Source organism: Ammodytes marinus, assembly GCF_949987685.1.
Source record: "Ammodytes marinus genome assembly, chromosome: 24".
Classification (NCBI taxonomy): domain Eukaryota; kingdom Metazoa; phylum Chordata; class Actinopteri; order Uranoscopiformes; family Ammodytidae; genus Ammodytes; species Ammodytes marinus.
Genome location: NC_137228.1, coordinates 4,138,209 through 4,165,420, shown reverse-complemented (window position 1 = coordinate 4,165,420; position 27,212 = coordinate 4,138,209). Strand labels below are relative to the sequence as shown.

Here is a 27,212-nt window from a genome sequence, read left to right as displayed (position 1 = left end):
GGTTTTTCTTCCCACACCATGTGGAATTAGGTAACATTTTCTTGAATACATTTTTTTCTTCAAATTCAAAATGCATGTTATATTGCAAGTGTTTCTATCTCCATAGCAGTGCATTTCAAGCCTCGATGATAAGAATATGAAGTGTTTCGATGTAGGCTGAAATTGCTAGAAAATGCCAATGTTAAGTGGAATTTAAAATCCTTCATCATGTAGTAAAGGTGAAAGGGTACTTCCCATACAGTATGTGAAGCAGTGGATGACATATACATGGTCGGCAATTCAAGACAAAGAGGAGTCCATGGTTTTCGAAGAGAGCGTCATGCAAAACTGCAGCAGGATGGATGAGGAAGGAAGCAAAAAGCACCCACTCTCCTCCGCGTATAGAAGCAGTTTCTTTGTGATCGAGAATTCTTTTTATTTTTTATAGGCTCATTAAAAACAGGAAAAGGGACTCTGTTCACAGCCTTGCATCCATCCATTCAAAGTGCTTGAATTTAGATAGTTGAGTATAGTTTGGTCTTGTTCTTCAAGCGCAAAGATATTTGTTTTTTTCGAATTTTTTTTTTGTCAAGGAGCAGAGAAGTTCCAACAATTCCTTTTAAGTCCTCCTTCCCTTTACACAAACTCTCTCTGTCTCAAGAAAGAAAGAAAGAAAGAAAGAAAGAAAGAAAGAAAGAAAGAAAGAAAGAAAGAAAGAAAGAAAGAAAGAAAGAAAGAAAGAAAGAAAGAAAGAAAGAAAGAAAGAAAGAAAAAGAAAGAAAGAAAAAAAAAGAGAGAAGGATTACGTAGAAGTGAGCACTCCTTTCACCACGGGTTCTCTGTTGAGGTACGTGGCCCAGTAGACCAGGTTGAAGGTTCCAAAGAGGACGGGGAAGACTATCCGCGACATCTTGTCTATCTTGCTGACGCTGTTGTAGGTCTTCTTGGGGTCAGGCATCTTGATGTCCGAGGAGGAGGCGCGGAGCTGCAGCTGCACTGACGTGGAGTTGGAGATGGTGGAGATGGACAGGTCCTTGGTCAGGTTGGTGGGCGTGCAGTAGTTGACCCCCACCGCCGAGCACACGTTGTTGGGCTTTTTGGACAGCACCATGGGGTCCCGTTTCTACAGGCGGGGACAGATTACAGTAAAGCAGTGAAACAGTTGCAATCTTTCAATGGTATTACCAGTTTGTTTGGCCCTAGTCTCACACAGCCAGACCAAACTAAAGCTAGTAGTTGTATGGTCTGGACTGTATCGTTTCGAGTATTGGAAAACAGGGCTGGCTCCAATTTAGGAAGAGAAGAAGAATATTTCCCAAAATGTCTCAACTATTTTCCATGTTTTATACCATGATGGTTTGTCCAGGGAAGTTCAGCACAGCAGATTTTAGAGTCATGTGCAAAAACATAATTTTTGGTCGGAATATATATATTACTTGTTTTGTTTTTTTCCTCTAGGTGTGAGGCTCTGATAACATAGCTCATAAATACAACACCTAATGTGAAACATCAGATAATATTTCAGAGCGTCCTCAAACGCAACACCGAGAAGGTTTTTTTTTTAAAAGTTCCATCTGAAACAATTTAATTATCATGCAAGGCTTACGTAACTGACGGAAAATGAAGGTGATGAAATTATTCAGAAGTGTAAACGACGACCTATTTTACCACAAGTTGTTTACCACAAGCAAAAAGCAGCCTGTCTGGAAGAGAATGGAGATGATAAAAAGTAACTGTATGTATGTATGTATGTATGCCCACACACAAGCTACAAGTACCTTAGGGTGCTGTGCTTCCAGGGCCTTCTTGCCATCCCAGGCCCAGCTCCTCTTGGTGAAGTAGTTGACCGTGGCGAACTCGATGAGGGCCGAAAAGACAAAGGCGTAGCACACTGCAATGAACCAGTCCATGGCTGTAGCGTAGGCCACTTTAGGCAGTGAGTTCCTGGCACTGATGCTAAGGGTGGTCATGGTCAGCACAGTCGTCACACCTGGGTAAAAACAAAAAGTGGTGGGTTTAAAGGTGCACTATGCAACTTTGGGTGTATCAGAGAGGTGGCTCATTTTTCAAAGGTATGTTCTCATGAATGGTAAACAAACGTTAATTACAGTAATTTGGATCCCTGGAACACTGTTTGAACTTAGAAAGCTTCCTTAAAAGTGACTGTCTCGGGGGCGCTCCGGTGGCGTAGTGGATAGAGCGCGTACCATATTCGTTGCAGGAGTCGCAGGTTAAAATCCAACCCGTGGACCTTTACTGCAGGTCATCCCCCGTCTCTCCCTGTCTCCCCATTTCAACTCTGTACTTTTAATAAAGTTTGAAAATGCCAAAAGATAATCTTAGAAAAAATTAAAAAAGTTACTGTCTCCCTGTTGTTGTTTACAGCAGCAGGGCCAACGGTTTTGTTTCCAAACATATTCTAGTCTTACTTTTGGTTCCACGTGCCTCAAAATAATTTTGTCTTGATTTATGATGATAAATTATTATATAGACTACTAAGAATTACATGTAGGCCTATGGTAAGAATGTCCTGTAAACTAACTGCAGGCTCTGCAAATGTAAACTAATCCCCTTCTCCCCGTAAAACTTCATAGTGCGCCTTTAAACATCAAAACCCATATCCCCAAATAAAAAGCATATTAAGATAAAACATGTAACAGAAAAAGGACAACGGTTTTATAAGCCAGCCTCGAAAGGAGACCTCTCACTCGACAAAAAAATGTGAGCACTTTAATATCTCTTAACTGCCGGCTACACTGCAGACAGTGCTGCTATACTCAATGAGCCACTGTTATTATTATTCTCCTCCCATTGTGTGTGAATGTGCATGACAGGTAAAATGAGTAAAATATTAAAGCTTAAACTCACCGAATACAGTCCTGGCAGGCACGGATTCTCTGTTAAGCCAAAATGACACCTGGGACAGGATAACTGTCATGAAACAGGGCATATACGTCTGGATGACAAAATATCCAATCTTCCTCTTCAGATAGAAGTGGGCCATCATCACTGTATACTGTCCTGAGGGGCGGACAAAAAAGAAATAAAAAAAAGGTATAAAGTTAGATAAAGGACAATAAACAAGGTTGGGACGTCTCCAAATGGCAAGCGAAGCACCAGGTTAATTTGGTTTGGAATTATTCATTGGTGATTTGACCTCCTCCTTCACACAAAACCAAAAGGCTGTTAAGGGGTTCCCACAAAGGATAACATAATCATAATGGCTAAATTACTTTTTATGATTCCGATAAATCTGCCGGTATCCCCTATTTGGTGCTCAATTATTGGATTAAAACAAGAATAAAGTAGGTGTCATAAATTTCCAGCAATCGAAGGTTGTATATAATCGCAGGTTGTATAAAAAACATATTCAGTTGAAAGTCAAAGGCGAAATAAACCGGACTTACAAATGCCATTATTAAACTGAAAAAATATGAGGACACACCGTAATACATTATGATGTGGTAAATGTCTGGGATTTTTTCCGACAATGGGGGCAGTGACATTTTGGAGGTAAATCCAGAGACAGAGCAATTGTGGGCGAGGGAGAGACAGAAAGAGAGACAGAGAGAGAGGGAGGGAGAGAGAGAGAGAGAGGGAGAGACAGAGAGAGAGAGAGAGAGGGACGGAGAGAGAGGGGACACACAATATTCAGTCAAACAACTGAAGATTGCATTTGAGGCTTTAAAAAAATCCTCTCGCCCAGCAGTCGTTTGTGACCACGGGCGCTGCTAAACTATGAACAAACCCAATGACTATATTCCACACACACCAGGGCGCGCACAGACACACACACACACACACACACACACACACACACACACACACACACACACACACACACACACCCACACACACACACACACACACCCACCCACACACACTAAGAGTAATACACAAGGCTTTCTCCAGGCAAAATCGGATTTTTGAACCTCCCTAATCCTCGGTTACAATCTGCATCCTGCCATCAGTGAGAGAGAGGGAGTGTGTGTGTGTGTGTGTGTGTGTGTGTGTGTGTGTGTGTGTGTTGGGAGGAGGGGGGGTTGAGGGCTTTCTGTCCCGGGATCCTTTACTGAGTCCCGCCCACTGCCAATCCAGACGGTCAACACGCACACACTCGGCTAAAACCCACATGAAGCTATGATTTCTAACTGCCGACAGCACACGCAAACACACACACACAGACACACACACACACACACACACACACCCCAGGACCAAAATCTAAGCCACGGAGAGAGAGGGACACTCACTGCTGCTGCTGCTAATCACTGTTGTCGGGGATATGGAGGGGGGCTAACCACGTGGACATTTTAATTTTTTTTTTTTGAGTTTTGAGCTTTTCCGTTTTATTCCCCCCTCACAGGAATAACGCTCAAAATGTCTTCATGTGTCTGAGTAAGCGAGGAGAAGCAATTCAGAAAATGCACCGCGGGGAATCCACCGACAGCAGCCGGAAAGTGAAGTAAACTTGTTGTGGTTTTGCGGGGCCAAAAACACACCTGATGACATCATCTCCACGACCATGCCGACTTCAGGGGACCCCCAACAGCGTGAGTTTCTGCTGCAAGAAAAAAACCTGGAGCTGGGCCCTTTAACGCCTTCATGACTATAACCCATCCACTTGTACTACCACTACTGCCCTACTATACGCTGCCAACCTGGGACATCCCGGGCGAGCCTTTGCCCTTGATGCATGGATCCCGACAGGACTGGGGGCCCACGAATGAGGAAGAGGGGGGACAACATGTACCTATGCTGGTGGATCTTACTACTTTCCTCCCAGGGATTTCTATTTCGAAACGCCCTAGCGGAGCTCCCCTTCATAGCGGATAACAATGCTGCAATGCTGGTCAACTGGTGAGTAGCTGTGTGTTTTTTTTTAAGCATTCAACTGTCTCATACACCACCGGGTGTAAGAAGCAAGTTCTTAAGTTACAAGTCGCTGATCTACTTTTAGAGTCCATGGGTTATTTTAAGGAAGGATATTGCTGTCTGCCAACAGGACTAGTAATATCCTTTTAAACTAATCTCCTTCTTCATGTGTGTGTGTGTGTGTGTGGGCGTGTTGTGTAATAAAAGAAGTACCTTAAGGCTCACAACATTACATTCAATATTTTTGGACATCCATATGAGTTTTTTTCACTAAAAACCAATATGAAATGCTAGATCATTGCAACAGATGGCTAACATCTGCTGGAGTTTTTTTCAACTTTTGGTAAAAAGCCGTTGTCAATGGTTTGACTAAAGCCTGCAACACATTACTAAACAGTTGCAAAATATGTTGACCCAATATTCTGAAAACCTCACATTTAGATCTCCCTATGTAAAGGCATACAGTTTTTTGACTGAACTGAGAGGTTCTCGTGGAGGCCTTTTTAGCCAGAGCCAGCATGACAAAGTGTCCCACAACACAATAAAGGCCAGGCAGTCATCCATTGACTCCTATTTAGAATGTTTCAAGTTTACAAGTGCTCCATTACTTTTGTCAAGACCTGATAAAAGAGCAGGCGAACTGTCATGTTTTCTGTGAATTAAGCAGCTGACAGGTGCCTCTCACTTTTTATCAGAGCAAAAAGAAAGCTACTTACACCTAATTTGGGGACTTTTATTGCCCTTGATCTACAACTTTGATCGTTTGTTAATCATTTGCGGCCATTGGTGTATCTTCTTGAAACTTGTTACATGACTTAAACCTGCAGTGTGTAGAATTTTGGGTTTTATTTCCTTGCAGATTTTGTAGAAAGTAATTATAATATCCATAAGTACATTTAATTTAGTGCATAATGGCTGAATTTTTTTTTTTTATTATTATTTTTTCCTTTAGAAAGGGTCTCATATATGTCCATATTTCTGCATATTTTGGACCAAGGCCTAGTGCCGCCATCTTGAAAGTGTCATAGGTGGAATGTCATCAGGTGCATTGTTTAAAATTTAGAATTGTTCTTGTCCTTGAAGGCCACTGTAGCTTCTGTTATTATTCGAAAGGGTTGGGGTTACCCAGGGAGCGTTGCATTCTAGAACTTTGTAGAACTTTCTTGATGATGTCATATTACACACTGCACCTTTAAATGACATAGCTTTTCAGACTTGTACATAGCATAATTGTAGTCGTGTTGCAGGAACATGCAATACAAAGTACTGTGGAATGTTGTTGCTAATGTTTGTTGCAGGTTGTCAAATACATGTAAGGCACAAAGAGACAAGAATTAAAAACAGTTGTTTCCAAGGTGATAATATTCCATTTAACGCAAGTTCACTATGTAAGAATCGACGCATTTGGTGTGGGTAAGTTCCAAGCAAAGGGCGTCAAACACATGCTTAAAGTAAATTAACCTACTGGACTGATTGTGACCCCTCTGAGCTGAAAAACTCATCAGCCATCTCCACCACTGATTTGGAGGCCTTCCAGACACACAAGCTTTTGAGCTGCATGGATGGATGTTTTGGTGTACCTTGTATTGCTTCAGCTAAATACAATTCCCAGATACTATTAAGCACTTTCTTGTACAAGTCAGCACACACCAGATGGCAGCTTTTTTGACGATGTAGTGGCAATAACGCAATGTCAAAGTAAAACTGATCAGCACATATGCAATGACCATGACTATTGCATTGAATTTTATTTTGAAAATGATGTATTTCAATACAGAAATAGGATGGAATGTTGTCTATGCCTGGTCTTTGCTTGATCACCCATATAAGACAGTTGGTGTCATTAGCAATGTAACAGAAGGTTTTACTCTGCATTTTACAGCTACATTTTGACAAATTGATGGTTATAAACAAGCTAGCAAACATGCCTAACTAGCATGCTTTAAAATACCCACTCCTCCAAAATGAAAAAGCCTTTGCAAGTGCTTTATGAGTCAGAGGTTTGGCAGGCCCCGTTGATGCATAACATGTGTTTTAGTTAATATCACTAAATGTAAACATAATAGTCTACAAAAAAAACTAAAAAAATGACAGGGCCGCTTTAATTTAAAGTCAAAGTTGAATTTCCCACAGGACTACTTGATTAAAGAAATAGTACCTTACCACATTTGGTACATTATTGACTGTTGCATGATATTTGGCATCCCTTGCATTGCCCATTCAAGGCTGCGGCAACCAATGGTTTAAAAAAGAGTTGAAGTAGACATTAAAAAACCCAGACATTCGGCCTTTCAAGCCAGCTTTTTTTTTTTATATCAAGCGGTCAAACTAACTAGCACACTGGTCAACATGCCAACTGATCCAGCATCCAGTGAATCAGCCCTCCAAGCCAGGCCCACAATGCACTATACCTCGACGAACCCTTTAACCCCCTTTGCTGAAAACCACTGAGTCAGCCAGCAAACAAACTAAGGTTTTCACTTGTGGGCGCAAAAATATATAAATGAAAAAAAGAAAAGAAAAAACTGGGGGGAAATCCACTCTTTTAATAATGATTCTACTAGATACTGGATGGAAGTGTATTACAGTTCCGTTTTACATAAGAGTATTAAGCAGATGCCTTTCAGCACCCCAACCCCCACCCTATCCCTGTGTAGAGCGCCAGGCTGCCCAATCCCAACATACAAACACACACACAGATTTATGTTTTCTTTCTATCCGAGGACCTTATTTAAATTCTATGTCAAAAGCATTTATTTCATTCTAAAACTTCAAAAAGAAACACCCTGAATCCTCACCAATGCCTTATATAAGGTTTCTCCCTAACACTAGCCCTTAACCTAACCGCTCGTAGCTCAGATGCAACCTAGATTTAACCAGGTCATCCGTGTTGCACCATCACAATGTCAGCACTTTGTCGGGTTTTGTTTTGCCATAATTGTGGGGAGATTTGGTACTCTACAAAGATAAATGTACCAAGAGCACACAAACCATCCACCAAGCTACACAGATACACTCAGAGACAGCCCGACCAACCCAATCCCTCCACTGATCTGTGATGTCATCTTCTTATGCAAAAGCTGATGGGTGGTTGGATGTGGGGGATTAACCCTAGGTCTCAGGTCTCTCTCTCTCTCTAGCTCTCTGTGTGTGTGTCTGTGTGTGTGTGTGTGTGTGTGTGTTTGTGTGTGTGTGTGTGTGCGCGCGCATGGGGCTCATGCTAGAGATAAGTGTTGTTTGACAGGGCTGTCCGGGCCTGTAGACAGCTGGTTGTGTGAGGGATAGGCTACTCTCCTCCACTATAGCCTCCACTTATTGACTCTGATCTCCTCTGATAATGTTTCCCACATTTACTCTCGGGCCTCGCACGCCCATCTCTATCTTTTTTTCCTCTTCTAATCTAGAATTAGTTACATCACGTTATTTGCTATTACACTTACCATGCATCACATAGTAGGACTTTTCACGAGTAAAAGAGGTGCGAAGGAAAGGTGGATGTATGAGTGAGAAGTAAAGAGAGGGAAAATAAATAGTTGTAATTACTACTGGAAGTTTCTTCAATTAACCCTAAAATGGTGGGTTGTAAAAAAGTGTTTTAAACGACAAACAGGGCCCTGTTGTGCTGCAGCTGAGTCAGCCCTTTCTAATGAACAGTGACTCCATCTTCTAAAAGTCCATTACTTACTGGGGAGGAACCTATCTGAAAATGCTGTTACGAAAACGACCAAAACAATGTTTGATAGGTAAAGTCACCCTAATGCTTTAGAGTCCCTTAACATTTAAAAAAAACATAATGTATTTCATATTGTGTTTTTTGAGAAGGTAAGAGGTAAGGCATTCATTTACACGCGTATGTGTGTAATGAATGTGTACGCAAAAAGCAATTTAAAATATAAAAGAAGAGACTCTCAAAATGAGTAGCAAATGCAGTGAGTGAGTTTTACAGTTTCAAGTCAGTTCCCTAGCACAGCTGGGCACTCAAACAGGATTAAATAGTGTATTTGTTGGGGGCTGTCTTCAGTCGTGTGGATTAATGTGGAGTATTTACAGCGGTGGGACTTTGTATGTTAAGAGTGACTCAAAATAAACGGCTTCATCTATATAGAAATGCGCACGCAGGCATACATGCACACACACACACACACGCACGCACGCACGCACACACACACACACACACACACACACACACACACACACACACACGCACACACACACACACCTCTGCTGGTGTGTATGTCCTCTGTGCCAGCGGTTTGCCCAATAAGGTGGTACTGGTTGAGTCTGGAACCGTCTTCTGCCACCACCACGGACTTAGCCGCTCCCTGAGTCCATGTGTAGACCACCTCTGACACCGGATAGGCATCTAAAAGGGAGACAAGAAATCAAGGATTACTTTAAATGAATAATGTGCTCATTTTAAATATATATATAAACTTTTGAAAATGCGTGTTAAATGTTACATAAAAACTACCTCTGTTTTAAAGGTGCTACGAGGAACTTTCAGTTTGTTTTTCGGGTCGTTGCCCGGATAAGATTCTTATTGTGTGTATTAAGAGCGACTGCTGGTTGCTGAATCTGTCTAGCACTTTTTGATTAGACTGCAGGCTTAAGGGCCAAAAACAACAGAATTTGGTGTGTGTGTGTGTGTGTGTGTGTGAGTGTGTGTGTGTGTGTGTGTGTGTGTGTGTGTGTGTGTGTGTGTGTGTGTGTGTGTGTGTGTGTGTGTGTGTGTGTGTGTGTGTGTGTGTGTGTGTGTGTGTGTGTGTGTGTGTGTGTGTGTGTGTGTGTGTGTGTGTGTGTGTGTGTGTGTGTGTGTGTGTGGAGGAACCAGACTGACAAAGTCAGATTAACTATGTTGCATCATCACACTTGTGGATATGAAATACACTCTGGAATACTCTGATTTATTTCATTTTAAAGGTGCGGTGTGTGAAATGCGAATATTTAGTTGCATCTAGTGGTGAAAGTGCAACGCTCCCTGTATAACCCCCACACTTTCGTATAAAAACAGAAGCTACGGTGGCCTTCAAGGACAAGAAGCTAGTTACTAAAGATGGTATCATCCACCACTGCCTCAAGTTTGTCCACAATATCAAGTGATGAAGTGAAGATGTATTTAGTTATTTATTCTATAGTACTTCTTCCTCACCTTCCAACAGATGCATTTCCCCAGGAAACCCACTTTAAGAATGCATATGGCCGTTAAGTTTGTCCACGCTACTGCAGAAACATGGCAGTGTAAAATGGCGGCCTCCATGGTGGCAAGCACCGCTCTTAGTAGATACAAAAGGCTCATGCTAACGAAATTAAAGAAAAAAACACTTTAGGTTTCAAGCGATTATACATGACGTGAATATTATATTCCAATTTTCTACCAAGTCCTTTGTGAAAAGTGCCAATAAATTCTACACACTGTTAGCCTGGCATTCCCAGACCTGCCACTAGGCGCTAGCAAATAAAATTTGCTGCGCGTGTTGGTCTGGACACGCTCCGTTGAAGCTTATCAAGAAAACCAGAAATCTGGCGGGCGCGCCAGAGCCCCTTATATGGTACTCTGGGGAGGACGTAACCGGATGACGACAGTGACGTGCATGCGACGTCGAAGCCGTGATAGTAAACATCAGAGATGGCTGCGGATATGTTGTGTGAGTTTGAGACTGCTTTGGCCTCGACCCTTAACGATTTGGAAGACGGCACTCAAATCTTTAATTAGCAAGTAAGTGGAATGTTCTGTTTTGACGACCGACAACGGCAAACGTTTAATTTAACAGTTTAACAGCTGTTCGCTAAACGAAAGGGGCTTACGTCGCCTTGTGCATCGCTCTGATGGTTGTAGTGCTATCCAACTGCGTGCAGTGGCATTTGAAATGCACGAGTAGGAGCCGCCCCTTGAGTTGGAAATTACTATTGATCGTCGCCAGACCCTCTATCGTTCAAGATATCAGGGTCTGGATTTCCAGGCTAACACACTGTACCTTTAAGTTAAAGAAGTTGGCTGGCCTTGTTTACAGAAGATATTCTTACCATCACTATTTCTATCCTGGGTGCTCACTGACTTGCCAGCTTGATACTTGATGTACAATGTATGGAAGCGTTCATGCTGTATTTGGGGCGCTGTTAAGGCCAGGCCAGGCCAGGCCAGGGCACATCATTGTAGGGGTAGTTAGATTGGAATAAGGGATTATAGGTGTGGTTCATTTACACAGCACGAAGAGCTAAAGTCTTTGGCAGGGAGGACGGTGCACCTTTGCCAATTTTTTTTTCTCAACACTTCACGCTTAATGCTTTGCTGCCCTGTCTTGTGTTTAAGAGGCAAAGGGGAGCTACTAACTTCAGCCAAACTCATCACGTCCTAATATATAGTCGCTCTGCCCACTCTCAGGGAAGCTGTGCTGAACAAATTTAAATGTTTGTGTCTCACAAGGTAGACGTCTCTCTGTGTGTGAATGTATTTATGTACTGTATGTATAGTGTGTCTGTCCTATCAATTAACAGTCTGACATTTCTCATTTTCATACTGACAATACCAGGCCAAATTGGCTTTACGGTGCAAAATACAATCTGGTGATAACATGAATTGGTAGGTGCAACCCCTTTTACATGATTCCTCCATCTAAAATAATTATCCATTGTTTCAAAAATATAGAAATGTCACTGATGCTCAGACCACAGCAACTAATTGTATTTACATATGAGGAAGTCAGACATTTTACTGGTATTTTTGTTTTGCTTCATGTCGATTATGGGAATTATGTTGTCATTTCCCATAAAAATATAGTTTTATTCTTCTTCTTCAAAGTGTTTTCTGTCTGTATGAGCTGGCTTCAACCTGCAGCCTTTTTTACTGATGCAGATTTATATGTGATTTTCAAACTTTAAATGGTTTCTCCCGACAGAGTTGAATAGCTTTTGTGTCTGCTGCACTAAAAAGATTCCAATGCTCATTACTGGGACCTGCAAAATGTGTAAGTCACTCCTTTAAGAACAAGGACTGCATCTTTAATGAAATGCTCCATATTACTGAGCACACCATTAAATGTACCACATAATATTACTATCTGACTCTGTGTATATGTCAGTGTTGTATGGCTGAATGCCAGCAGCTTAATTAGGATACAAGTACTGTAGGCCAGAATACGAGACTAGTTGCCCTTTACCTGGACCAACCTCACTGTCTACTATGTGTAGCGGGTACAGGTGGTTCAGATTAATTCTGCTATTAGAAATTAATCTGATGATTAATAATACCTTAATAGTTTATTAAAGTTCAAAAGGGGCACCACCATTCAGTTAAGAATGGAAAAATAATAGCAAATTGTCTCGTTTAATCAATGGTTTATTCTTAAATATTGATTACTTTAATGTTCAGTTAAAGGAATCAACATTAATAAATCCTAGTCTCAATGATCATTTCCATATAATAATGTAATCAAATAATTACTATTATAAATTTGGTAATATGATCTTAAACTCTGAAGGCTACAGAATCCTTCTACTTGTTGATTGTTGACACTCCAATAATATCCACACAAATAAATCACAAACACTTCTAGTTACAATATAAGAACATTTATTTTAAACACAATGAAACTTAAGGAAACATCCGTTTTATACGCATAAAGCAAATACACTTAATCAAAGAAAACGTCTAGAACATTGTTATTTATACAGCCATGAACCAATGTGTGTGTGTGTGTGTGTGTGTGTGTGAGTGAGTGAGTGTGTATATGTGTATGTGAGTGAGTGTGTGAGGGGGGTGTGTGTGTGTGTGTGTGTGTGTGTGTGTGAGTGAGTGTGTGACGCGAAGCAAGGAAAGGGACGGGGGGGAAGCTCCCACGTGACTTAGGACGACAGGCACCAGATGGCGATCGAAAACAGGTTATTAATGCCACAAAATGGCTGCCGGCTAGGCTATTCTAATTCCACCCGGTAGGGGGAAGTAGCTACCACGGTTACTCAACATGGCGTCTATTTCAGAACAAAGGGCCAAGAAGAAGACTGGGGCGGGGGATTTCGAAATCACTCGCTCCTTTAAACAGGATTCTATCAAAGATCTTAACACCAATTATGTCCAATAAAGACCACCATAAGGGTTATCTAACGTGTGTGTACGTGCGTGCAGGAGAGGAAGAGGAGGAAAGAACACGCTTGAGCGCGAAGGGGGGAGAAAGAAAGATACAGCAGACTTAAAAACCACACTGCAGCGTTGAATGAAGTGACCAGCTGAACGTCCTGACTCTCCGTTGGTGAGAGGACAAACAGAGATAGATCACAGCTTGTTCAAAAATAGCAAACACAGAATCGAAAATAAACAGTATTGTTCACACTTTAAAAAGTAATGCTAAACTAAACATCTGCCCAGGTAATTATTATGCCAAAATCTCACTTGTGGGACAGCTAGTTTCCAGTAGCTCGTCGTCGTTATGGCGGGCAGCCAATCCTTTCCGGACTGGGGCTCACGAGACGGAGGCTCCGCGCCTGTGGCGTTCGGGGAGCGGGTGAGGTGATCTCTGCGGTCTTCAGATCGCAGGAAAAAGGCAAAGGGCTCGCTGATTTTGTGCGGGGGGGGTTTCCGATCGTAGACAACTCGGTCGGGTCCAATCCGCGGTCCGAGAGGCTGAGTTTCTAGGTAAACTCGCCTGCTTCCCGGGTGTAGTGGTTGCGGTCGGGGACAACTCGACCGGCTTACGTCCTTGGTCCAAAGGCAGGTTTCTGTTCAGTTTCTCGGTAAACCCGCCTGTTTCCTAGTGTTCTTCTGGTCGTTCCAACGGAACAGTTTTAACTCACACTGTTGTTTTAGGTATCACCGCGGCCGCAGGAGATAGTCTTCGTAAAACACGTGGTGGTTAGTTGTGGGCTGAAGAGGGCCCTTATGGGTCTGTACAGACTTGTTGTTTCTATATGGGTCAGCTAACGCCGCCACCAGAAAGACAGAATAATGCCGCGGGGGTGCTTTTGAAGTCCCGGCGTCATCCGGGGTCATCTGGGGTGGGGCTTCAGGCTAGCGTTTGGGCACACCCACCTGAAAGGTTAGGGTGTACTGCATTGTTTTGGCCGCACGGTGGCAGCACAGGGTTGTCCATAGGTTTGACCCCCTACATATGATATCCTGCATTATACTATATACTGTATGCTCCTTAAATGTGGCCCGGGGCTAGGCTTATAACTCTGCCATACAAAGCCAAAATGCAGATATTTAGCACAAATTAAAGGTGCTCTGAAGAACTTACAGTTTATGTTAATTCTTGCACCCCCTTTGGACAAAAGCGGTAGAGTGGTTTTACTGCGCAAGCTGGTGTTCCTGGGTGAGCGTACCCATGACAAAGGCATTAAGAAAAACGATATATAAATAGCATTCTTTGCACTGATGGTCTTGTTTGCTGTTACATGTCATTTATGATCATCCGAGGAAAAATGTGACAGTTTCAGAAATATGTATAAGTTCCTTGTAGCACCTTTAAGTTAAGAATGGGCTTGGAATTTTGGTGTCTTGTTCAGGATATAAATATATATTCACCCCGCTCTGGTTTGGTGATGTAGAAAACTGCTATTACACTTAGTGCACTCACAGCACTAGCTGGGTTGCACCTACCCATACACAGCTTATCTGTAATTGAACAATATCATTTTAATGAAATTGATTTTGTGGTCATTCTTTCAATTTGTTGTTCCACAAAACTAAATGTGGTGATAAAACAAATCATGACAGCGCAAAAAAATAAATAAAAATGCCAACGTTAGCTTAACATAGCAGCAGTAACTGTAATCTCAGTTTTGACTCAAATTTGTAAAGTAATTGCAATGTAGATATAAATAGTAAATGGGCATACACACCCACCAAACTAAACAGTTACATTTCATTCCAAACTATGGACTGTAAAATAATTATAAAGAGTGTTATATCTGGATTTGTAGGTTTTGGTATATAGTAAACCCTTGTGTTCCCAGTGTAACTGCTCTATGCCTGTGAACGGACAGGACTGAACTATTAAATCATGATATTCTGAAATATAGTGGAGGGGATGGACAGATTTGGTGGCTTTCTTTTTTTCTTTTTTTCAAACACAGGGGATTAATTTGGCCCATTTTTCATTACACCGGATGCAGTGTCCTTTCATATCCCACTGATGACAAAGACGAAACAGCGGATACCGTCGAAATACTGTTGAGCGTTGTCACAGATTACTGCAAAAAAAAAAAAAAAAAAAAAATGCATGTTTGGCGATTATGTTTATTGTGGCCTTTTTTTATTTATTTCTTCTATTTGCCATGCAAGGTTTAAATATATGACCATGTTTTAGTAATAGAGGAACGGCATATAGGTTTAGTTTATGCTGCGTTATGCCACCAGGACAAAGGTTACAGGAGGTGGTTAGGTCACATTTAGTTTTATCAGTGCTACAACAAGAGACAATGAAAACCAAAGCTATTCTCCTCGCTAATACACTTGTAAAAATGCAGTGAGGGCATTAACACATTACTCCTCTTAAGGGCACTGCCGGGCATTGCACTGGAGGCTAGTAGTTAGGTCAGAGTTTACCAAACACTCTAATTGGATTGCAGTCAAATGTGCTTCACTTTACACAAACCAGGGGGAAAGCAGGTGGGTTAAGATCCTCATCCAATTAGCTTGGCTTTGGGGCCTCCTCAGGTGCAGTATTGAGCCAGATCTTGTCTTTAAAATACCCCCAGGGCAACTCAGGACACACACACTCAGTGCGTTTACATGCAGACTCATAATCGGGTAACTACACAAATAAGACTTCAACAGGACTTTTAAAATGCATGTAAACACCTTTCATCCGATCTACTTCGCACACAAATCGGCACAATAACGGACAAGAGAAGTCGGATAAGAACACCTAGATAACGCGTTCATAGTCGGCATTCTCTGTGCATGTATAAAGGGATCGGACATCGCATATCGGAGTTTGCTTCTGCGCCTGCTCGAGAATCCCTGCAGAGGATTTCACAAGGAAGTGGAAGGAGACGACGTAAAAAAAATAGTAGGGTTATTGCATAGATAGTATATCAAAATATAAATATAAACAAATATTTTATATATATATATATATATATATAATCATTTATATACATATATATATATAAATATCCGATTACTGAAGGGCCATGTATACTCAGACAAGTGACACGGTCCGTTCGAGTGTCTAGTTCGGTATATGTCTTAATCCAATCTAGTTTGTAGACTATTAAGGCGGCACTGCGGGAAAACCCTTTAGATCATTGGGCTAATTAAGTGTTGGAGAACATGCGAGTACATCCTCAATCCACTGAGCTCTTAGTGGCCTCTTCCAAAGTCATTTGAATAGAATTTGCAAGGGAGGAACATATATAAGATACTGTATATATACATCAATAAAAGTTCATTTGATCAGATTTACCAGGAACAGTACCAGTTTGGAATCAATTTCCAGTTTGTTACATTGATTGTGACTGATACAGTAAAACACACACACACACACACACACACAACCACACACACACACACACACACACACACTTGAACCAAACCAGACCAATAATCCTTTCTGGCAGGTCTTCCCTGAGGAAACTCCTCGAGCTTACTGCTTTGCTTATTACCGTATGCTGATCTCAAGTCAGTGTGCATGCACTGTTTATCTTCTTGAACTCACAATTTCTTCCACCGTCGATTCACAAATACATGAAGGTAAATGTGAAGTTTTACCACTGCATCACATGGCTGGTGGTGTGAAGAATAGCAAACCCACACTCTTATAATGTCACAGTCTTCCTCTTACTATACATATTCTTGCTATACGATTCATAAGCAATAAGGAGCATCATTGCACACTTCAGTGCACTCATAGGTTTTGTTGCTACAGGCATCTTCTGGCATGACAGGTAGCTTATGGTGGCTTACATTAGCAACATTATTGACTCACTCTTGCTCACTTTATTTCACTAGCATTCAGGTGCTGCAGTTATGTTAGCTTAGCATCTTTTCTTACATGATAAACAGTAGTTTACCATGTAGCATTATGAAGCTTATAAAGCCATAGCGGATTGCAGTAAAGTGACATTGCTTGAATTGAATGTAAAGGGAAGCAATCTCCAAAATAAAAGCCTTTGCCACTGACTGCAGCAGCATACCAAAGCATTGTCTAAAACCATTTCTTATTCGTCTCAAAAATCTGTATTTAATTGTTTGCGCCGTAGACTGAATATCACCCACTGTATATCATAATAGCTAGGAGATTAGTAGTTGACAAGATGAACGTTAAAGTATACGGGGGATTGTACTCACAGCTGCCAAACTTCAAAGGGCAGGCGTGTGCGTCCATGGGGAAATCCTCCAGTTGCATGGGGCACTCTGCTGATATCGTCAGTCTAGAGGCAAGACACACACACACAACACATCCATTAGCCATGTAATATTGTCTTAATTTAGCCGTCACCATTTTATAATTGGAAAAAAAACATTCCGAGTTGCTGTATATGATTACTTTAGTGTCTTATTTTACATGCACATATACAGCTAGTCATTCAAATGTCAAGGCACTGAAAACAATTTGAAGGAAGGTGGCATAAACTAAAAGCGCGATATTCTGAAAAAGTCCACATTATAATTATTTTCATTTATTTCGGGATCAACAACAATAATGACCAGAAAACTATGCTATTTATGAGTTTTTCAGCCCCTCACATAACAGTTTAAAGAGGACCTATTATACTACTTTTCTGGTCTTAATTTCTTGTTTTACACTGCTATAGAGCAACCTGACACGAATCACATCACAAAAAACTATGTAGATTTTCGGGAAGCTCTTTCTCTTATTTTGGCGATCCAGCACGTCCTGTCAACACTTGAGTGTGTGTGCTTCGGGCATCTCCGCTGCCTCCGCCTGTGCTTCGGCAATCTCCGCTACCCTCCCCCCCCCCCTCCTGCAAACCCCACTCCGTTGTGATTGGTTACCTTCCTTCCAGAACACTTTCAGTGGCGGGAAGCGCGAGCATGGACCTATAAGGGCGCGAGGCAGACGCGAACAGGGAAGTGACAGCATGTAGACGTGACTTCTCGACTGGCTAGAATAGTGTTTAGTGCTCTGCACAGACACCCCAGACGGTCAGCAGGGAATATGTCGAAATGCATGTAAGTCATTATTTGATAATTTAGTATGGTTAAGCATGACTATGAATCATCATAACAACGTTTATAGGTCATAAAAGTCAAAAAGCATCATAGGTCCTCTTTAACAAAGACACGTCCACTCTCTCAACACCACTAATATTACAGTGGCAATACTACCCCCTGGTGGTCGCAGAGTGTCTGTGTTATTTCACCTCTCCATAACAGACAGAGGGGAACTTCAGTTTTTTGTCAATTATACTGTATCTCAGAGAGAGAGAGAGAGAGAGGGAGAGAGAGAGAGAGAGAGAGAGAGAGAGAGAGAGAGAGAACATTTGAATCACAGAGGACCTGAGGTGAAGTGAAGAGTAGATTCAATCAGTACACGTTTGAATCATTCACGCACACACACAAACAACCATGGCTGTTTTTCTCGAATTGAATTTTCTGCCAGTCATTCACAATCGACGTGGCGCTATCATTTTTAGCAGCCATGATGCTTTATCTCTTAGTGTCCTGAAAGAGCTGCGAGCTTACATAAATCAAGCGTTGCAAATCAAGCAAAAACACATCACTGTCATTGTTTTTTTTTGTGATACTTTTTTTTATATATCTTTTTTGTTGTTGTTGCTATATCTGCCCTAGATTGAATCAAATCCCTCTGGGGGTATTTTGGCTTGATGATAAACAGCAATGCAGTGATGTGATGACGTGCGGATTACCTGAATTTAATTGGCAAAGACGCATACATGTATAACATAACAATACAAGGCCTCTCTTGCAAAGGTGTGTGTTGTCTGCTGTAAACCATATGAGCAACCTCTCTGCATTAGCTTATGGAATAAGGTCAATTATTTTCCCTTGCTCCTCTACTGATCAATATCATAATCCTAATGATAACCGTGTCACCCAAGATGTGTCAAAATCCTCTTGGGACATGTTCTACTTAATGGTTCAAAACACTCCCACACGTACAGTATGTATCTGTATGCACACGAGGAATGCCAATTAAGTTTGCGAAAGTTGAACCAAGCATAACTAGCCACCTCTGGTCCCCACAGACTGCACTGTTTTTCGGGGCTCAGCTTGCCTTCCACATCAGTGCAGGGGAATCCAATTGCATTATATTGTGTCATGGAAGATACATTGTATGGAGGGAGAGGGAAGAGTGTCTATAAATGAGAACATAGCTGTTGGCTATGATAGCATGTTCTAATTATTCATGTGGCCTTGCCCCACTACTAACAGGGGATGTCTGTGAAGATATAGTTGCTTACTTTAGTGGTTGTGAAATGTGTCTGAAAAACTAAAATGTAGTTTGTTCACAAGACAAAAAGGCAATGAACAAGGGCCTCTGACTATAATTCCCACTTTGTCAGAATGATAGCACGTGCTAATGATTAGATAAGAATGGCCAGTGGTCAGCATGCCATTAGTAGTATGTGTGGAAAAAGGGCGACTCAACTTCACCTTATGATAATGGTGGATAATGCCCTCACAGCCGCGGTACTATAGAGTTTTCAACCAGCTGATGAGTTTGTGCGTGTGTTTGTGTGTGATTGTATGTGTGTGTGTGTGTGTGTGTGTGTGTGTGTGTGTGTGTGTGTGTTTGTGTGTGTGTGTGTGTGTGTGTGTGTGTGTGTGTGTGTGTGTGTGTGTGTGTGTGTGTGTGTGTGTGTGTGTGTGTGTGTGTGTTTACTCAGGAAATCAAAATCAGTGCTGCTGCATGTGGTTAAGCTCCGTCAAGCACAGTACTGTAACAATTAGACGATTAAAAGCAAAAAACCTAGTGCTTGCTTCATTTCAACTGTAGCGGGGAATCTGATTTCCATTTTTAGACTATGGAAAAAGAACTATCTCTCTCTCTCAATTTCTCTCCCTCTGTCTTTTACGCACAGTGTTCATATTTGCATTCAGAAATACAGAAAACATGTACTGTATATGCATACATTTCCATAAAATGACACGTACACACACACACACGGAACACACACGTTTCACGCAATCCCCTATAGCTATGTTAAGCCCTGGGGGTCAAAGTTGACTGTCACTACAACTGATTAGTGCTGAAAAGGCGCCAGAGTGTGTGTGTGTGTGTGTGTGTGTGTGTGTGTGTGTGTGTGTGTGTGTGTGTGTTTCATGTATGTGTGTGTGTGTGTGTATTCGGTGCATGTGACAAAGAGGTGACTATAAATACTCACTATGTTGGGACATGTATATATGTCATGGTATGGTTGCATATGGATAATCTGTTCCAACCACCCTGCATTATTGTGCCTATGGGTGGGCCTACTGGTATCAGATAGAGTGCTCTCATCCGTGATACAGTCACTCTTAAGTCCCTACAGTAACTCCTGAAAGATAAGCACAGTATTATTCTAATTCTCTGGTCCATAGGTCATGCCGAGTCCTGCTCGGTGGTTACACTCACTGTAGGCGGCTCAACTCAACAACAGTGGAGACTTACTTACTTCAATGGCCTCGTTTTACTCTATTTCTTGCTATTCTTTCGTCAACCTTTTGAAACTGAGAATGTTACTGATATTTCTGCGAAAAATCAGATAGTGGCTGCGTTCCAATACCCATACTTGCTATTTAGTATGGGAGAAAAAAGATTTAGGATATCCCAATTATTGTGGTCGGATTTAGTATGCTTAATAATACCCGGATTGTCTACTACTACACCCGTCAGATATTGTTAGGGTTGAAATCAGCATGCTGTTTGGGCGATTCTGATCCACAATCCAGTTCACACCGAAAGTGACGTCACATCGATGAAGTCTCAAGCAAGAGGCAAGATCAAGGCATAATGTTATGATGAAATAAATAGGCAAAAGAATAGTCCCAATTGGTGTGCGTACTGCATTCTAACTAGATTATTTTTATGGTCAGATGTAGTATGTATAATAGAAAAATGAAAGATTATGAGATTTGGAACGCTGGGAGTATTCACCCTGGAGTTATTGGCCTCTTTCTTTGCTTTTTCCCCCTTCGTTTTAATGTATTACTAAATAACTTGCCAAAAACAGTTCACAATGAGGCTGCTTTTTCATAATGCATGCTTTTCCCCCTCTGCAGTTTTCCTGTCCTACATTTAAAGAGACCCTTTCCCGATAATATTTGAGTTTTATTTATATCAAAATATTTCAATTTGAGTTAAAAACAACACAAACGTAAGGAATTGAATTGAATTGAAGCTGTTTACTTTACTTATCCTGTAGTAAAAATGGCAAAAAATCTTAATTCCTCCGAATGGCCACTGGGTGACACTATTCTACCACAGTCCGAGTCACACACTGAGGGTTTCTATCAATACCTTTTCTCTGTTGTTTTGGCCTTTGCTAGCTGTTTTCTTCTACTCTATGTACTTTTTTTTTTCAAACTGCCATTCCCAACCTCCAATTAAAATGGTGGGGCTACTAAGTGTCCTCTTCTCATTCTGAGATTCAATACTGTGCTACGAAACTCCTTCTTTATGAGTATTTGAAATGAATGAAAGCTCCCCAATTCAGTCCAAAATCTGTGTTCTAACCCACCTCATAGTATAAAGCAAAGTGCCGTCATCTTTCAGCCTCAGCAGCTTGTTGGGCGTTGTCATGTTGTGGGCTATGGACTTCTTGCCATTGAGGAAGAAGGTATCGGGGGTCCAGATGTTGCTAGCTAGCAGGTTGTTCAATGGCAGCATCTCCATGGGCCCCTTAAAGCACAGGCGCTCATCCTTCCAGCTCTGACGGAAAAACACATCTATGGTGTATTCCTATAAGAGAAATAAAAAGCACAAGAAGAGAATACTTGAGAGACTTCTACTATATGTAGGCTGCGTTCCAAATCGCATACTCTTTCTTTGATCTATTCAGCATACTATATAAAAAGAATGTATTTAGCATGCAGTAGACATACATTTACAAAATACTGTTACTAATTAATATCGTCATAACATCACACCTTGAACTAGCCTCTTCTTGTTTCATACTGTATATGCACACTGGAGTGTGGGTCAGGAGAGTAAGAAGTAAGTCAAGCACATTCAATTTGATCTAATTCACAAAATAGCCTTCAAAAGACACAACTGGGACCTGAGAGTGCTCCCAGGGAAAAAGCAAGGGCAATGGTGCCAGTCTTATTAAATGTAAATATATGTTTCCGTCTAAAAATACCTACAGCAGTCTAGAGGGTATGGTCTTAGAGGGTGTGTGTGTGTGTGTGCGTGTGTGTGTGTGTGTGTGTGTGTGTGTGTGTCTGTGTGTGTCTGTGTGTGTCTGTGTGAATGCAACTCACCATCTCTGTGTCGGACACCGGGCCAAAGCTGGTGACGAAAATATTGGTCTTGATCTCTGTGACGTTCTCTGTAGAGAGAGAGAGAGAGAGAGAGAGAGAGAGAGAGAGAGAGAGAGAGAGAGAGAGAGAGAGAGAGAGAGAGAGAGAGAGAGAGAGAGAGAGAGAGAGAGAACATACAGGGGAGAATGTTTGAGGTGTGGAACTCTCATAAAAAAACGGCAATGTAATGAAAATCTTTATGAATGTGAACAAATATTGTATCGATAATGCTTTTTTTAACACTTAAATATAATTACATACATTCTCGAGTCCCCTGATATTTGAAAAACACATAGATTTCTGAAGGTAAAATCTCTCATTTACTGTATAACTCCTCATGGTCAAAGTAAGGGGATGATTGAGTGAAACAATCAGTGTTTGCCATCAATATCAGCAATCCCGTTTCTAGTCAATACACTGAACAAGGTAGCTACAGAACAGAAGCATTGCTCTCCTACATGTCCTGGTCTAACAAAGGGATAGCAACAGTAACATCACTCCTGACATTATCAGCCGGCAAAGCCAAGCGAATCTCCCCTATGCATATCAATGGGGATCTCGCCGGTGAGAGCACAGCAGCTTGTTGAATCCTGAATGAAGACCCTGAATGTTTTCCTCTGCTATATTTTTATAGGCGCTCTTGTCAAGGGTAGTAACTGTTACCAGGATGTGAGAGCGAGTGTGATGACACATCAGACACACAAAAAAAAATGCCTTGTTTCAACCTATTATGGGGGCTTATACGCACATGGATGGGACACACGACGTTAAATCTAAAAAATAAAGAGGTGGTTGTTGGAAAATCTTGTCACACCCTTAAGAGAAAGAGAGTCAGGGTTTTCATTCCAGCAGATGCTTAGCGAGAGAGAGAAAAAAAAAGGAGAATAGAATCCATCTTTGAATGGGCAGTTTGTTTGGCTCTCAAGGTTAGCAGCCGGTTGCCAGGGTGAGGAGCGTGGAAAGAAAGAAAGAAAGAAAAAAAACCTCCACAGCAGCACACACTGAATTCAGGGCTGTGTTGAAAGATTGACCCTGATTGATTTACCACTTTCCCCTTTAGCATGGTACACGAAAAGACTGCATGTGATTCGACGCCACTGTGCTTAAAGGACACACTGACTGAATTCCCCCGACAACACGTGTGGGTTTGAGTGTGTGTGTGTGTGTGTGTGTGTGTGTGTGTGTGTGTGTGTGTGTGTGTATTTCTGTGTGTGTGTGTGTGTGTGTGTGTATGTGTCTGTCTGTGTGTGTGCGCCACACCTTGGCTGACTCGGCGAAGCAAATTTAACATCTGCCCGCATAGTTTCTACCCTTTTATCTGCCAGTGTGCTAGCATGTATCCCACGAACCAGTGCCTGTGGCTAGGGTTTTAGCAGGTCAGGGTTAGCATGCTAGGAGGCGCTGATTTGGCATTATAAGGACTTGAATGTTAGCCTGGCATTCCCAGACCTGCCACTAGGCGCTGGGAAATTAAATTTGCTGCGCGTGTTGGTCTGGACACGCTCCGTTGAAGCTTTATCAAGAAAACCAGAAATCTGGCTATGGTTTCAATTGGTTCTATCTAATATGGGCGCGCCAGAGCCCCTTATATGGTACTCTGGGGAGGACGTAACCGGATGATGACAGTGACGTGCATGCGACGTCGAAGCCGTGATAGTAAACATCAAAGATGGCTGCGGATATGTTGTGTGAGTTTGAGACTGCTTTGGCCTCGACCCTTAACGATTTGGAAGACGGCACTCAAATCTTTCATTAGCAAGTAAGTGGAATGTTCTATTTTGCCGACCGACAACGGCAAACGTTTAATTTAACAGTTTAACAGCTGTTCGCTAAACGAAAGGGGCTTACGTCGCCTTGTGCATCGCTCTGATTGGTTGTAGTGCTATCCAACTGCGTGCAGTGGCATTTGAAATGCACGAGTAGGAGCCGCCCCTTGAGTTGGAAATTACTATTGATCGTGGCCAGACCCTCTATCGTTCAAGATATCAGGGTCTGGATTTCCAGGCTACTTGAATGTTGCATGTGCACTAGACATGGTCCCATTATGCAAAAGCAAAAATACCACAGTTTCATGGTATTGCGGTATTAACATATAGAATACTGTATTGCAACATCAATTAACTTGTATGATAACATAATGAAAACAATTGAATTATTCTCAACAAAGCAGTCCTTTAAAGACCTACTTCACCGGTTGGAATATGAAGGTGTATTGAACTCTGAGATCCTATGTAGTATAAATGTGCAAACATTTTAGAAATCGGTTCATCCTTGCCTGAGAAAAGGCAGAAAGAGTGATTTTATGGTCTCACTGTCTGACCCTACATTTTCCCATGCATGACATCACAGGTGGTAAAATGTAGGGTTAGGATTAACAGGACAGCTGGGCCAAGGGAAGATTGAGGGAAGAAAAACCTCATTCTTTATATTATAATAGCGATTTTATAATGATAGAATGCCTGTTCCATATGGGTGAAGTGTTCCTTTAAGTGAGCAGAGACACTTTCAGAGACATGCTCACTTTCTTCACATTTCTCTTCTAGTAAAAGTGGTTATGATGCAGGAATATCTTGAACATTAATACACTTGTATGTTAACATCCTGCGTGTTCTAGGACCGAACGTATGAGTCATACGTTCGGTCCTAGAACACGCAGGTATGACAGAGATAATGGCGGCACTGAAACTTTTTCATACCTTGAAAGCGGTTATCGTCCCATGCCTAATGTGCACTTGTATAAATGAGAGATCCTTTACCTCCAAGCCCTGGCCGGAGCCTGTTGTCATAGCCATCCAGCAGGCCATCCAGGATCCTGGTGAAAACTGTGCTGTTGTCATTGGCTGCTGCCTCTTTTTGAGCCTCTGTGGTCAGGCAGAGACTAAAGGGATAGGAACAGGGAAAAACAAAGAGTAAAAAGATAACACCAACAGCCTGGAGTTAGTTAAACTAGTGCCCCCGGGCCCGTCAGACACACATGACACGATTTGTTGTGATTCATTTGCTTTGCGGCATTAAGGACCGGCTTGTCCTGATTAATAATTGAACATAAGTGCTTCTCACAACTACCAGTGGGGCGAGTTAAGGCTCTGACATGTGATCCAAATAGAAACAAATGAGTTTACCCCCCTATAAATATGGAAAGGAGCTCTTAGGCTAGGAAACAAGAAAGATTTGCCATTTAAAAAAAAATATATATATTAATTGTAGTTGCCTACAAGAGTTACCAGGGGGAGGGAGACAGGTTAGGAAGAGGTTACAAACTTGATTTTTTTTTTAAATATGTGAGCAGACTATTCCAGTGATTCACAAGCACAAGCACCATAGCCAGAGATCTATTTTTTTTGCTTTTCTTGAGTGCAGGACTCAGGCCACTTGAGCAGTGCTGTAGCAGCAGAGTGCGGCTCGATCAATCCCACAGAGGAAGGGGCTCTAGAGCTAGGCAGGAATGGAATGTGCACGAAAAAAAATCCCAGGGTTTTTTAATTTTCCAAAAAAATGCCCAATTCGTGACCAGACCACTGATTGCAAAGCGAAAAATATAAACTTGTGATTGAATATTATGAAGTAAACGGCAACTTACAGAGAAGTTGCTTTTATAGTAAGTATACACTTTACACTTTTAAGTGCCCTCAATTATTAGGTTTTTAGTATTCCACTTTAAAAGCTCAACATTTAAGCTTGGTTAGTTAGTTTTACCTATTTTGACAGCCGCACAGGAGCAGGACGGATAGCACCAGCCTTGCCATGACTGATATTTTTCTGCTCACTTTCTTGTACGGAGCTGTAATTGCACATCCACACACACAGACAAAAGAAAAAAATCATCATTAAAGCCACTATATAACAAAGCAATGGTTTCACTTCACATTTTAATAGAATAAACACAAAAAAGGCTAGGAATTCTAACAAGGCACTCACACAAATGAACTCTTTACGGCATACAGGAGGCTAGACCATTCCATCTAGAATCACTAAATCAAGCCAGCGGGACAACCTCTGCTCAGTAAAAAGGGGGGCTGCAATGTGCTAACTCTTTCACATCCCATTAACATCCACAACGGTGTAGTCCTTCTCAATAATGCTCGGCCGGTGTACATCACTAAAGGAAAAAAAACACATTTAAAAAGAGGGGACATTGTTTTCTGCAGTGCAAAAAAAAAAAGCATCCACCACCACTCACTGCGTTTGAAATCCAACGCATTACAATTCATATGGGCCACCCTTTCTCCCCATCACCTTTTTCTACTCTCAAAATACATGACACTGAATCTCATTCCTATTCCTATAAAAAAAAAACCTGTGTCCAATTATAAAGAGCCCCAAGGGGAATAGAATAGAATAGAATAGAGACGGGGGTTACCTGATTGCAGATCCATGACCACATCCACCATGGATTATTTTTAAGGGGGGGCTTTTTTTTTCTTCTTCTTCTTCTTCTTCTTCTTACCCCCCAAACAGCGACTGGAGGCTGGGTGCTAGAGGAGGAGGAGGGGAGGGGGGGGGGTCTCTTTCTGTCGGAGGATGATCTCAGGTTCAATCACCTAAAATCCCCTTGGCTTGTTGTCGATTTGTCTGCCCTCCTTTTCTCAAAGAATGCTCTCTTCAACCATGGACTGTATTCTCCTCTCTCTCTCTCTTTCTCTCTCTCTCTCACACACTCCCAGTCATAAGGCGGTGTGGGTACTGTAGTATAGTCTGGTCTCCTCCTATAGGCTTACACCGTTATTGCCTGCTGCCTGCACCGCGTCTCCCTGCATCGCCTCCAGAGGTGTTGCAGCATCAGAAGCAGCGGTGGTGGTGGTGGTGGCGGCAGCAAACGCATCACACCACGGGCTGCCTGCTCGCTCTATGTCCCCTCTAGCCCCGGAGAATGGTGGTGACTGCTGGATTCACCACCACACCACATTTCTTCTGTTCCGTGTCCTTACCGCCT

At 41.9% G+C, this 27,212-nt stretch overlaps 2 protein-coding genes across 2 annotated transcripts in view; one reads left to right on the top strand and one right to left on the bottom strand.

The window, feature by feature from the left end:
• Positions 1-781: 781 nt before the first annotated feature.
• LOC307269992 (gamma-aminobutyric acid receptor subunit alpha-5-like) lies at positions 782-26,043 on the bottom strand (the record flags this gene model as incomplete). Its single annotated transcript, XM_080053114.1, has 9 exons — positions 25,976-26,043; positions 25,036-25,157; positions 22,241-22,308; positions 21,499-21,719; positions 17,141-17,223; positions 9,074-9,217; positions 2,848-3,000; positions 1,758-1,969; positions 782-1,102 (listed from the first exon to the last, which is right to left on the bottom strand). The coding sequence occupies exons 1-9, from the start codon at positions 26,023-26,025 to the stop codon at positions 782-784; spliced, it is 1,374 nt and encodes a 457-aa protein (XP_079909240.1). The 5' UTR covers positions 26,026-26,043.
• Positions 4,676-27,212, top strand: part of LOC307269991 (gamma-aminobutyric acid receptor subunit beta-3-like) — a gene marked incomplete at both ends in the record, with an annotated part of 58,766 nt that continues 36,229 nt past the window's right edge. Inside the window, one exon of the mRNA XM_080053113.1 lies at positions 4,676-4,839. Within this exon, the coding sequence (XP_079909239.1) occupies positions 4,676-4,839 (164 nt within the window). The remainder of the gene's footprint in view (positions 4,840-27,212) is intronic.